The sequence below is a fragment of the Gordionus sp. m RMFG-2023 genome, chromosome 2, assembly GCF_954871325.1.
Source record: "Gordionus sp. m RMFG-2023 chromosome 2, tfGorSpeb1-WG-v2, whole genome shotgun sequence".
Taxonomy (NCBI): Eukaryota; Metazoa; Nematomorpha; class Gordioida; order Chordodea; family Parachordodidae; genus Gordionus; species Gordionus sp. m RMFG-2023.
In genome coordinates, this window is record NC_088776.1 from 9987393 (window position 1) to 10002668 (window position 15276).

General features: G+C 27.8%; 1 protein-coding gene across 1 annotated transcript in view; it reads right to left on the reverse strand.

The window, feature by feature from the left end:
* Positions 1 to 5040: 5040 nt before the first annotated feature.
* The window catches only part of LOC135923304 (ubiquitin-conjugating enzyme E2 H-like), a 40552-nt gene continuing 30316 nt past the window's right edge, over positions 5041 to 15276 (reverse strand). The window contains exons 4-7 of the mRNA XM_065457976.1: positions 11407 to 11446; positions 9958 to 10010; positions 7634 to 7762; positions 5041 to 5477 (exon numbers count right to left, since the gene is read on the reverse strand). Of these exons, the coding sequence (XP_065314048.1) occupies positions 5323 to 5477; positions 7634 to 7762; positions 9958 to 10010; positions 11407 to 11446 (377 nt within the window). The 3' untranslated portion in view covers positions 5041 to 5322. The remainder of the gene's footprint in view (positions 5478 to 7633; positions 7763 to 9957; positions 10011 to 11406; positions 11447 to 15276) is intronic.

Here is a 15276-nt window from a genome sequence, read left to right on the forward strand (position 1 = left end):
TATAAAATCTAATTAGTTTAACAATATAAATTTTATTATTAAATTTATAAATATCTAATTTAACTATGCTAGAAAAAATTTACAATATATTTTTATTGTTATTTAATATTTTACAATATATTTTTATTGTTATTTAATATTTTACATAGAATTTTTAATATATATTTTTAAACCATGTTATCATTTAAAATTGAAAATTCTTATTTGTTTTTTTAAATATATTTCATTTTCATATCTTTTATAATTTTATTTATAAATTTTAAATAAAATTATTCGCAATAAGAAAAAAATTAAAAAAATATGGGGGGGAGGGGGTTAAACCCCGACCCCCCTCCCCTCCTTGTCTAAGCCACTGCCTGCAGAGGTACCATTTGTACGGCCCAGCCGACCCATATTGCTTTTTAAAAAAATTTTCAGCCCGGCACGGATTTTTTTTCAAAAATGGCCTGCTTGGCTGTTTTTTTTTAAATTTTCAGGCTCGGCCCGGATTTTTTTAAAATATATTTTATTTATTTTTGATTTTTATAACCAATAATGGCGATTTCGAATATTTGGTTTTAAAATATACGGCCCTGCCCAGATATTTTTTTAAAAAAAATTTGTACCCAAGCCGGGCTTAGAGCCGTGCCTGCAGGTCTCTGATAAATATAAAGTTTCTTTAAAACTAGTTTCGGACTAGCGGCATGGCCCTCGAAGAACGATTAGAAGGAAAAAGACAGAATTACCATAGGAAAAGAGCTCATAACTTCAAAAATGACGACCATTTCAACTTTATTTGTATTTCCAAGCGATGCAATTTTATCCATAAAAAAAATAAATGTACAAATATATTTCCACAATGCATATTCACGACAAACAAAACATTCATAATGCTACAAGCAAACCAGAAGTTATTTTCTAAAAAAAGCTAGATCAAATTGTAGGGAAGACTTCAACATCACCACTTGCTGTATTATAGGATGAGAAAAAGATGTTTACATTTTTATATAATAAATTAGTGGTCTAAAAATGGCAAAATTCTTAGGCTCGATGAGAATTTATTTTTGCCAGGCCCTGTTTTGATTTTTCACTAAGATTGCCCGGCCAAACCCGGTTTTTTATATATAAGACCTAATTTAAAACATTTTTAGTTATGCACCAAAATAAATAACTATTTATAATATTGGGGTATAGAATTAAAAACACATTACTTTCTAGATTATCACTTCTATCAAATATAGGATTCAATAATTAATACATTACAAGATATGTCCTATTTTTGCCAATAATAATTTGTCGTCATTAGGATTATAAGTCAATTAAAAATTATTTTAACAAAATTCGATTTTAGAATAATTTTTTTATATTCTCTAATCTCTATTAAGAGGGCCGGTCATCTCTACTTTTTGCCCGTTTTGGCCTGTTAATTTTTTTGTTCCGCTCGGCCCATAAAAAATGCCAAATCAAAAAAGGAAAATGTCAGATCAACGAAGGAAAAGATCCTCTCAAAAATAGAGAAAAGTTCAATAAAAAAATAAAATTGCCAAAGATCATAAAGGTGAAAGTGCCAAAGACTTGGAAGATCCTTTTAAATAAAGGAAAAAGTCAATAGGAAAAGTATCAATTACAAAAATTGTCAATTATAAGAAGGAAAAGGTTCTATCAATCAAAATTCTCATTAAAGAAAGGTCGTTATTTTTATATTTAAAAAAAAATTATATTGTTGTCAGTTTAATAATCCATGTCATTTTTCTTTCATTTTTGGTTATTTTAATTTTATTTATAACTTTTTTAAAATCTCTTTTAAATCATTTTTAATCTATTATCATCTTTTTTAAAAAATATTTTCTTCACATTTTATTTTTTTTGTCATTTTTAACCATTCTTTTTACATCTTTACAATTTATTGTTTTTTTATCATTCTTTTTCTCCTTATATTTTTATTTTAATCTTCCGCCAATTCAAGATATGGGAAACGATTTTAAATATTGAAAATATGAGGCTATTTACTTAAATAGATATTAGATAAATATATTTTAATTAACCTGATAGAATATCATATAAATAAAGTATGTATTATGTAATAATAACACAAAAATATAATAACAAAATAGTTTGGTAAATGGATGTTTAAAATAGTAATTGAAAATTATATGTTATTGTGATTGACATTTTAATAATGTGTTAGATAATAGCATAATATTCTAATTGACAAAAATTTAAAATGATTATTTAGGATATTTATTTATCGGTTCGTACACCTCTTACAACACGAACCCGAAAATAAAAATTTTTTGGGTTCAGCAAAAATATAAGGGTTCAGATCCTTAATAATTATAACAATAAATTATCTTATTAAAGCGTTTAATATTACATTGCATCTCAAAAGTAAAAAAAATCGGAGTTAATTTTTCAATTTGGGAGTTTATTGATATTTAAAAAGTATAAAAACAAGTTTAGTAAGACTCCTATAATTATTAACCCTATGAGGAGTAAATTATACCCTACCCGAGTAGAAATATGGCAGGCAGATAAATTTTAAAAATTCTTTCTATTTCTTTTATTTTTGTAAAAAATGGTTAGGACACTATAATCGTAATTTTTTTAAGTACGTGAACGTTACTTTTTGAAAATAGTAGCTTTTAGTGCGCTACTTTAAAAAATTGCGCTTTGCAAAGTAGCGGTAGCTTGCTATTTTAAAAAGTAGCGTTTAACACTGCATATTTACCGCGTTTATTATATGAAATATATAAATTGGGAAAAAAGAAATTGATGTAAAGTTTTCAATTTTATTTATATTTTGTAGAGATTTTTCAGGTAAACCAGGCTTAACATAATACTACTAACCTTTTCAATCATCATATGTTCCCATTTTAATTTATATATTTTTTTTACCACAACAGTCACTTAAGATAACTTGCACATTTAGTTAACTATTTTTTCCTATAAATCTTAAACCATCTCAATTCACAACCCAGATGGAAATCTTTTTAATACCTGATATACGTTTTAAGATCATGTCTCAATGTCCTTCCCAGGTCTAGAAACCATGGCGCATTATTGATTTATATTAGAGGTGTATAGGCCCGGAGCGAGCCGTAAAATAGTTTTTAAAATTCTGGCCTGGCTTAAAAATACTAATAAAACAAACCCTGGCTAGGACTAAAAATGTTTTTTTTATATAAAACCCAATGGCGATGATTTATGTTATAAATTAACTAACTGGAAAATTACATGATGGATTATTTAGCATTAATTGCTGCTATATTCTCAATTTTTATAAATAAATTCTCGGGATATAAAAATAAATCAAAAATTTTTTAAAAAAATCTGGTCGGAAGAGCAAAAAATATGTTTATTTTTTTTTTAATTTGAGCCGAGCTTAAAAAAATTATATATTACTTTAATATTCAATCGAATCTTGTTGTTTCAATTCATCCCCATCATAAACCATACCATTTGATCGAAGTTTTTATTTAAGTATATGAATTAGAAGTTTGAATTGAGCAGGTTTTTAGTCCGCCCATGCCCGCACTTCAGACTGGCGTGGTAGGGTTTTATAAAATATATTAAAAATTGGACGGGTGGCGGGCAGGTTAAAAAATTTTCAGTAATGGGGGGGGGGGGGCGGGCGGATAAATTTTAAATAATTTTTAGGCGAAATGAGCAGAACGGACTTTAATTTATTAAAAATAATTAGTTTTATTTCTTAATATGGCATATTATATATGTTTAATTAAAAATATGTTTAGAGCCAAACCAGCCATTAAAATAATTTGCGGGCGGGCGGGTTACACAAATGTTATAGAAAAATAAGCCAGCGGGTGGTGGGTAAATTTTTTAAAAAAATTATAAGTGAGCGGGGGGTTAAAAAAATTTCTAGCTTTTTTGGCTAAAAATCCGCCCATTGCAGACCTCTAATATGAAGCCGTAATAAACTTAAGGTTCCTAAATTCCATTATCAAACCACACCACCTGGTCGAAGTTTTTATTTAAGTATTGTTATAAAACTTAAAAGATAAATGAACATTTTCCATTCCTCTACACAAAAAGGGCTCCTAAATCCCGAACACCAAATTCAATTTTTATAAAATTTCCATATTTTATTTGTAAATTTTTTATATTAAATAAATATTTTTATTTATTTTTAAAACAAAATCATTTCTTTTCTTTCGGCAATAAAATTTCTTTTATAATTAATTTTTTTTTTCGCGTATTCAGCCTTTTTTTTGAAATTTTAAATCAATTATGAAAAATAAAATTATTATCATTGTGTAATATAGTAAAATAAATATAAATAAATATTTCATTTAAAAAAAAAAAATTTAGATTATAAATAAATTAAGGGGGACAAGGGAATGGGGAAGTGAATAGTTAAAAGGAGTAGGGAAGTGAGGGGAAAATCACCCTCAAGGAAAGTTTGATTGAAAAAAGAGGAAAATTGAGATAGTTCGCGTGAAGTAGTTTAAAGACATATTAATAATAAGGGGAAAAGATTAATAGCAATATTTTTTTAAAAAAAAGATGATAAAATTTTAAAACTATTTTTGTCTTAAATGGGAGATCTTTTTTTGTGTTTTTAAATATATTTTACAAACCATAATAAAAAATAATAATAAATTTACAAGAAGAGTTGATAGAGAGATGCAAGTTACTTTGTTTGTTTTTAAAAGCCGAAATCTATATTTCTGAAAATGATTTTTTTTTAAAAAAATGAAGTGAAACCTTTTAAAAATCGGACTGCTTAAATTTTTCCCGCAATTGACTTTTATATAAAAGAACAATTACGAATGACCGGTGGGTACAATCAAAAAAAAAATGTGTAAATTATTGCAACAACGTAAATAATAAATTAAGAGTGTAATTTTTTTAAAAAAATAAAAATAATTTGTGATGGGGTGGAAGCGGCACAAATCTGGAGGAGAATGGAAGTGAAAAGATGCATAGAAAGGAATAAATCAAAAAAAAAGAGTGAGAGAACGATTGGGTAAAAAAAAAAATAACGTAAAATTAGAAAAAAAGAAAATAAATATTATTACACATTATTTTTTTTGAAAGAATAAATAATAAATAATAAATATAAATATACATAAAAATTTGACATTTATAAGATGTTTCTTTTTTTTGTTCACAATGTTAGGCATAATTTAAAGTTACCTTACATTTAGTATATAAATTATATATTAGATTTTTTTTTGTTTATTTTCGTCGTCATTGAGTGTTATTTAAAAGATGGATCAAAACCGATAGACGTAAAAAAATGAATCATTTATAAATTATTTTAAAAAAAATTATGGGAATATTCTCAACCCATAATTTTTTTTTTACGCGAAACATTCCTGGTCAGAGTTCCAGTCCGGATCCCGGGGGCGCTAAAACGTCGTCCTCATCGCCAGAAGAAAATTCCGACAATGAGCTACTTTCCGCTCCGCTATTATCGGGGTCAGGTCCGTTAATCTCTTTGATCGCATCTTCGGTAGCATATTTTGAGACGTAATCTTTAAAATCGATATTTTTTTTTAATAAATTTAGATACATTATAAAATAAAGTCGGTATTTAAAGTCCCTTAGCTTATATCCTAAGCAGTTTTCAAAAATCTTCATCAAATTTTACCTAAAATTCCAAATCTTTTATAAATAAATCCCTTGTGATTTTAAAGAATATAAAATCTTTCAGGGTAAAATCACAAATTATTGGGCAAATCTTAAAATTTTTTTTTTTCAAACTCTGCATCTCAGCAAGAAATTAAATTGCACAATTTGCAAAAGTTTTAAAAATAACAGTATCTAAAGTTTCGCTAGAAGAAAAAAAATTCGTAATTCTTATTTTTCTGCCAAAAAGTAGAATTCGATTGCAAGGGAAAACGGGTATAGTAAAAATGTACCCTGTCACATTTTTTTAAAAAACCTCAATGATTTAATATCTGCTGCCTCACTTCCTAGGCCTTGTAATCTAACATTTTTAAAATTTTAGAGGAGACAACAAAAAAAACGTAATGGCCTTCCTTTTATTTTACCCTATAGCATATAATAGAGATATATTCATTTAAATAATGAAATAAATTACACTGAAAATATTAATTTTTTTAAATATAAATGACCGTATATTAATAAGCTTTATTTAATTAATTAATCCAGCATTTACAACATATACAATAATATTAGATCTATATATGAATGCCGTAGATGATGATGACGACTACTCCGTTTGGATATTTGGCATGTCCTTAAACCCCGAATCAACCGTTGCACTTAGGATGTAACTTTGATTAGATAATTGGCATGCGGTTAGATCCCGAATCAACGGTTGTAATTAGGGTATCAAGTGTATCCGAATCGTTTTTTTGGAAAATACTTCAATAAGTACTCTCAATTGATCTGTATGTTTACTCCACATTTTATTCCCCGAACAAAGATGAATTACACAACCATTACTTTCTATTATTAATAATCAATCCGGGTTATTCAACCAGGGGCCTTCGTTATTGTTTTTTTGGTGACCATTTTTCAAACTCAATCAGTTTAGTGTTCTGTCGTTATAATATTTTTTGTTTCGATAAAAAATTTTGCATTTTGACTTCTCTCATCGAATATTCATCGATCCAAAATTGTTCGAATTTTCCGCTGAAACATCATATCGGTTGGAGCTTTACTCTTCGTAATCTGAGGTGCATTATGATACATTATCAAAATTCGAATCTCTATTTTTGGTCCTCCTTTATAGCCTAGGGCGAAATATTTTGATCCCAAGTTTTCTCCAGATCTATTAGAGAATTCATTTCATTTATTCGAAACGAATTGCTTTAAATTCTAAACTGGTGAAATCCAATAGTTTGCATCATTTTTAACAAGCTTTATTTCATTTATAAACACACAATTAATGCCAATGATAACAAAAATATAAGATAGAATTATATTCGAATGTATAAATAATAGCTAGTCATATTAAAATGAAAAAATATAAAAGCTATTTATGATAACATTGTACCTGGTAAAAAAATGAATAATTTAAAAAAAATATTATAAAAGTTATTTTTGAGAATTATATATATATATTTTTGCCAAATTTTTTTTAAAAAAAATGATAAGATCTAAATTTAATAATATTTTGGATAACTAAGGCATCAATATGATAGAAAATATAGTAATAAAACTTTTAATTAAACATGTTTTGAAATTTTTTATTAGTTACTATAGTTGGGTAATTATTACTATATTTTTAGCAAAAATCGGCTAAACGGAATTTTTAAAACATCACCTTGGCTTTGGGGTTTTTCTTAAAAATGTAGCAGCTCACATTTGAAAGAAGCTAATATAAATTAAAACTCTTTAATGTTAACGGATTTTCTCTTGTGCGCGCCTGTAGATTGAGCCGAATTAGCCGACATTTAGCCATTACCCAACTTACGAGGTCTCGCAAGAAAAAAAAACATATTTATCTTTAGAAGCAGAATTGAACATCGTTTCTATTTTCCTTCCTTTTTTAAATGTAGCGTAATCAAAAATTGAACCAGAACTTGGACCGATAAGAATGGGAAAGTGCATTTACTTTTAATAGGAAAATTTTTAACGATTTGGATTGGTAAAACTATGGACTTATACCAGTGCCAATCCCTTATCTAAAACAATATTTTTAAAATGATGGGAGCATAACCTTTGATTTTTCGCTTGTAATCTTCCGGTTTTTGCAAGTAAAGAGCGGCGGCATCACCGTTCAGAGGGTCTACCGGATTGGGGTAACGAAGTAATTGAGGTAAGAAGGATTCAAAAATGTTGAGTAGGTCTTGTGATGGGATAAAATAAAACATAAATTAAAAAATATATATTTTATAAAATGCAAAAAACTGAAAAGATAAACCACTTTAGAAATTGAAGTATGTAGTGCAGTGTTTAGTCAACCATCAGCGGTCTTAAACCGGAAACCATCTTTTTTGAAAAGAACCGCAGTTAGGAGAGGTCTTAAAATATTTTTGGAGCCTGAGCATTTATTATTAAAGTTTGCTTTACTATTCAGTTGATATAATTTTTGGGGTATATTTTATCTTATATTGCATTTCTTGAGGAATTACTTTAGTATTTTGTGATTCTTTTTATTTTGTGGAAATTTTATCCATGGAATTATTTTCAGGGAGATTTTTTCCCAGCGTGAACTGCGATGTATATTATCATAAAGATAAGATAATCAATATCTATGACATTATAATTTATTTTGCATTTGTAGTTTGAATAAAATATTATATACTCCTAGAAAATAGTGGTTGTTTTTTTCCCCAATTTAAATTTTTAAAAAAAAATTAAATATTTTTTATTTTATTGACCGAACCCAATCTCGCTAAAAATAAATTGCGAGTTAGAAGCCCTGGGCTTGGGTTCACACAGCCCCCTAAAAAATTTATACATTTAAGTTATGGTGAAATACAAAAAAACACATAAACTTCAAAATACAATAAAAAAATGATAATAAAAAATTAAATTTTTTTGTTATCTGCCCTGATTTTTGATATAAAAAAAATGATACAATATTATATACTAATAAAATGACCTATTATTTATTAAAATAAGATCGAGAAAAAAAACAAGATACTGAAAAAATCGAAGAAATATTTTTTTAAAAAAAAAATGAATAAGAGGTTCCCCATTTCATTCATTTACGAGTATAAAAAAAGATGGCTAGTCAACTGTTTTAATTTATTTTTTCTCGGAGGATTGGTGATTCAAAAACAATTCTCCCCCCCCCCCCCGGTTGAGATCGACCGAGATATTTTTAGTGGGCTTTTTTGTTCAAATTTTGGGCAGATGTTTCCCAATTCCTATAATATTTAATAGGAACTCATTTTATCAAAAATATTAATTTAAATTCAAGTGGGCTGATTTATTAAAAGTCAAAATTAGACAAGTTACATTAATATCTAACCTAATATACACTAAACTCTAACTAAAAACCACCTCTCTTCTATGAAGAGATACTAAGGCTTGCGTAATCCATGGAGCAGAACTCAAAGAGATGTCTTCAGAAAAACTAGACGCAGTTTTGAGGGACCATCCTGAAATAGTATTCGCTCGGACATCCCCTCAACAAAAACTTATAATGAGGGCTTTCAAAGGCAAAGCGCTATAGTAGCAGTTACGGGAGACGGGGTTAATGATTCTCCGGCTCTTAAACAAGCAGATATCGGTTTATTTAAAATGAGCTAGTTTTATTAATCACACAAATAACGAGAAAAAACTTGTAAAGGTAGGATCGAGATTTGCAAACTTGAATTTTAAAATGATTTAGACCGAGTCATAGCATATCGTTCACGTTTCCAGTATAAAATAATATTATGATGACTATGTAATAAAACGAATTTAGTACACTGACCTATTAGTAAGTTTTGATCTATCTGACTGAGATAATAAGAGATTAGGCATATATTATGACTAGCAATATCATTTCGACTGACTCCTCACTTATTAAAATGGTGGGTCTATATATGAGTCAGTTATTTGTCATTTTTTAGTTTATGAACCCCCCCCCCCTAAAACGGCGTCTACAGCTAACAACCATGTTTGTACAACTTTTAATGAATGAATAAAATCGTCAATCTAGATTGATAGTGTCAAAAAAAACTTATAAAGTCTTTAACAAATAAAAAAATGCGCTAAATTTCGTAAATTTTTAGTGTTTTTTTGAAAAATAAAACTTACGACTAGTATTTTTAAAAACGGCTAACTCAATATTTTAACCAGAAAAATATTATGCAAGCCTGAAGATTTTGCACATAGATGGCACCAAAGGTTTGGGCATGCATTAATAAAATTTTGAGGTTTAGGCAATATTTTTCTAGCTAAAATATTAAGTTAGCCGTTTTTAAAAATCGGCTCAAATCTAGCCGTTTAACGACACTAGTCATGAACTATCTTTTTACATACAGCTTCATTATAAAACGGCATAAATAAGGAAAAAAGATTATATAATATATTCAAAAAAAATTTTACCGAAAAGAGCGGACCAGGCTTGGTTGATCACATCTAGGCACACTGTACCTGAACTGTTGTTTGGATTGTTCGAAATTTATTTTTATTTTAAAAGATAGAATAATTTTTTTTTCTATCTAGATTTAAACTTTTTAAATTGTTTCGTTTATGAATATTGATTTTCTAGATTTATCGTCTGCCGAGTTTTAATATTTCTATTAGAGGAGATCTGCAAAAGTAGGCCCGGCCCGTACCCTGCCAACCTAATATTTTTTAAAAAATTTCGGTTAATTTTTTATTTAAATTTAAAATATTCGATTTAATTTATAGAAACTAGACATCATATAACATATATCATTTAATTTGAGTAATAATAAAAATTAATTTCTATATTTAAATAAATTTAGGCCTGGTAGGCAAAACTTTTTTAAAAAAAATTCGGGTTCAGGCCGGGTTTGAAAAATTAGGCCCGATGCAGATCACTAATTTCTATACCCATTTTTGTTTAAAAAAATTGATCAATTCCTCACTGTATTCTTATATATATGTTAGCGGCAATGTGTTTATGGAAAAATTAATATAAATTATATTAAGTTCAAAAGTTAATGATAAAATTATCTGAATTTCTTAGGGTAGGTATTCCAAACATGATTGAATACATTTCCGATAAAATCCGATTTTTTAAATTTAAAAAAAAAACGCGCTCAAATTATGATTTAAAGTTAAAAAAATAACCCATTGCCGCTAACATATATTATCCACAATTTAAAATTATTTTGTTTATGAACATTTATTTTCTAAATTATAGTCTGCTGAGTTTTAATAGATTTTTATACCCATTTAAAAAAAAAAAAAATTTATTAATTCTTCGTTACTATCTTCTTATATATATATATCCATAATAAAAATATTAAAAATTATGAAGAATAATCAATCTCGTGATGATTTCCAATTTAAAATACAATAACTTTTTTTTTAAATGCACTCCTGATTAGTGTTGTTAAAAAGTCGAGTTCTTACGACTCGAGTCGTAAGAAACGGCTCCGACTCAACGGACAATTAAAAAAAATAGATATACTCAGTCAGAGATATAAAACTAAAATTATGGATTATATCGGGCGGAGAAATTTTTTCGAACAGGATCGGATTTTTTAAAAAAAAATGAGTCTGATACAGGGCTCTACTTCGTTTAGAGGGAAAGTTCCCAATATTCCCCTATTATTATTTTTGGAAATCAGGATCATATTTATAGCAGGAAGGAAGCCTTAAAATGGGCCTCCCCCTTTACATGACACACAAATTGCTCGTTTCAAGCACGGCGTTTAAGGGAAAGGCAAACGCTCAATTTGCGTGCACGACCATATAAATTTAAGAAATAGTTTCAATTTGAAAAATGGGGTTATTCTTCTTTTTCCCAGAATTTACAAAATTTGTACAAAAATAATAAATAAATTAAAATCTAGGACTCACGCTTCGTCTATATTTGGATGATAGATTTTGTTGAGGAAACCTTGACCATAAATAGAAAATAATTAATCGAAATATAAATTATATTGATAAAAATTTTTTTGAGATTTATTATAACTATGTTTTAAAAATAAAGAAATCGAAAAGATAAGCTAAAATGGTTTTTTTTTTAAAAAAAAATGTATAAATTATAAAAAAAAAGTTTCGCGATTCAAGGCAATATAGAAGATAAGTCATCCAAATCTTTTAGTGAAATGCGGTGAATAATTTTATTCCGTTACGGTAATCCTGTACCCCTGCACTCACAGTTAGCGCGAAATGCAGGGTAGGATGAAAATATCATTTTGATGTATAGAGTTTAACGTTAATGATTTTTTAGTGTTTTATTTAAAAAAATGTTAGATAGCGTTGTAGTTTCATCCTTATATATAAAAAATTCTGATGCTTTCGAGTGGCGTCTGTGGCCTAGTCGGTTCAGTAATAATTCTAAGTTCGAATCTAGCATACGCTTTTCCTAAAGCAAACTAGCTAGTTCCATCCTTTGGTGGGGGGGGGGGGGGGGGTATAAAATAGATCGGACTAGACCACGTGATTCCGTTAATATATATTAAATAAATGTGTCTTATTGCATTTTGATAAATTTTTGGTAGTTTTAGCAAGTGGATCATATATCATTACCCCAAAAAATATCCAAATTGTTTTGGATAGAAAAAAAGTTGATAAAATTAATCGAAAATAATTTACACGTAAATTTGCCCCCGGGACAATAAAAAAAAATATTGAAAACACAAAATGTTTCTCTTCCGAACCCTAAAAAGTGATATCCTCTCCGCTTTTCTTACGCGTCACATCCACAAAATGACCAACGAGTTGCTCATTTTTTTTCTACCAAAAACCGCTACACAATATAATTATATTATATTAATTAAATATCATAAATAAATATGATATGATATGGATAAGAACAAATTAAGCCTTCATCATAAATAAAACAATAACAAATTAATTTCATAGCTAACATTTCGAGATTTTTTTAAAAAAATTTAATTTCAAATTTCCAAAAAATAAAATAATTATCGATTTAGAAAAATAATATATTTTTTAACTCATTAATTTTTAAAGGTTAAATAGAATATGATTGGCGAAAGGCGGTTGAAAACATACGAAATATATAGCGATTTTTCGCTTCTGAAATTTTGATTTAGAGCCCCCCCCCCCTTTATGGAATATTATGATTTAATGCTTCTAGGTTTTTAGGTGCACCGTAGGCTAATGAGTTAGAATGCAAAAATATAATAAATGAGCAAAAATGTCCATACATTCACCTGATACTAATAAATAATTAACATTTTTAATATTGCGTCATAAGTCAGAAATCCATAAAGCAAAAAAATCCAAATTGATATAGAGGAATTTAAATTTGGCAGCCAGCGGCTGATGCAATGCCTGCTCCCCCGACGAGCCTACATCTATAACCCATCCTCACTTATAGAATATAGATTCTGAGGTAATATTTGTTGATCCCCCATCTTTATTTTTAGGTTATCTTATAATGCTTCGTTATATCTCACTTAAATTATTTAATTCAATATTACTATTTTAAGATATAACTAGGGTTGTTTAATCCGGGCATATTCCCAAAAATTTTAGGGAATATTCTCTAGGAATTGAAAGGAAAAGGAAATAATTTTTAAATATTTTTCAAAAATCATTTTTAAAAAAAAGTTAGATCCCGTTTCTTATAATTACATTTAATAGTTTTTGTTTCCTAAGCCTAATAACAAATATATTTTGTATTTTTAATGTAAATTCTTATTATATTTATTTTTTGCATTTTAATTTATCCGTTGTTACTTGAATACAATAAAAATTGAAAATTATTTATTTACAATTTAATCAGATATCATTAATTCCCCGGTTATTCCAACTGGGAAAGTTACCGCAATAAAAATTCTCGAGAATTTTACAACCTTAGATATAACCAAAAAAGCAATATTTGCAATAAAATTATGTGAAGTTAACTGATTGTGATAGAATTCAATATTAAAAAAAATAGAGTTAACTTTCGCTGTAGTTTTTAAATTTAATACCCCCCTTGAGACAGAGGTGTAAAGGTTTTTGGGGCTCCCTCGCCAAAAAAACTAGCAGGACTCCTCTGCTCTTTTTGTTTTAAATTATCGTTTTCCATAGATTAACCACATCAATTCGAAAGACAGTTCATTAAAATAAATAACTTTAATGCCCGAAAATAATTGCAGACGATATTACACAAATGTATGAAAACTATTATAATTTTTTTTCAAATAAAAGTGAGTATATATCAATAATTTCGGCATTTAATATTCGGCATCGTTTGTCTATAGTATAGGCCATATTGGTTTCGATACATATAATTGCTAAATTAGATAATCTGGCCTGTGATATTGAACTCACGAAGATAATTTATTATTAAATTGAGAAAATACGATTAATAATTTTGGCTAAGTAATTATATCGCGAATAAACGCAAAATGAATAGGTATAATAATATATATATAAGTATTAATTCAAGATAAGGATATACCATGCCCCCACTATTAAGGTCAAAACTTGCCCCACCCTTTGAACCCGTAAGCGTGGCGTTATAAATCTTTTCTCCTAATCAAAAACTGTAATGCTTTTCCTCCAACAAATACCGTCTGTGATTATTAAATCTAACATCCCCTAGCTTTCCTTCGAGAATTTCGGGTCCTTTAGCACACTGTTAGTCATACTGTTACTAATAAATTGGTATTTTTTTTAATTATAAATAATTTCGCTAGTGTTTGACGCAGTATGATTTAGAATATGGCTCAGTGTGCCGTATAATTTATAAGGAAGATAGAATTTCTTTATTTCATTTATTTTTGTTTGGATTTGAGAATATATTTCATTCATAGTAGCGGCTCCATGATATCTCTGCTCTCTACATTTTTTTAACAATGTCAAATTTTTCCAAAGTTTGCAAAATATCTTATTGTTATTAATTCCGAATTCCTGTTTTTAAGATTTCATTGATAATAAAGATTCTTTAATTACAATATTATCCTATGGGACATTCACATCATTCTTTAATATTGATACATATAAAGGAATATAATTATTTCATAAATATTTGAAATTATTATTAAGTATTTAACATGTTTCCACAAAACGCCCTTAATAATCCATTTTTTCATTTAAAAAAAATATTTTTTGATCAAATCATTGTTACTAGCATTTTCTGTTTATGAGAGAGGACCCTTTTGAACCCAGAGGCTCTCCAATTTTTCAAAAAATGGCTAGCGCGCCTCGCAGGTGTCTGTTGATTCTCTACTGGGAAGTCACCTATAACAAGGTTTCAATTTATATTTCTTCGTGATTTGAGTTGGGCAATAAAATAAAAACACCTAATCTTATTATTTGGCTTATAAAATATAATCGCGTGAATTGTGTATTAAATGTAAGTAATCAAATAAATGCGTGTTCTCTTTTCCCCCGTTTTATATAGGTTAAAGTCATCGAAATTTATTTAATTTTTAAAATTTAAATGTCGATTGTTTTGTGTGTCGTGTTAATGTTAGTTTTGTCATTTTTTTTTATTTTTTTCGCAAATAAGTTAATTTATAAAATTTTTAATTTAAAATATTTTAATTTTTCAAGGATCTTCTATTTTTTATTTTATTTTTTAGGCTTAAAATTTTTCCACCTTAAATATTATTTATTCAAAGTGGGTCGTAGATTTTAATATTCACGCTCAATCCGGGGTTTGGATATGGATTTGGGTAAAATTTCTTGGTCCAGTTTAGTTTGTAAGTGTGAGACATTTGATGTTATTATCACAATAGCAGATCTGCTCTAATTATTCTTAGTCCC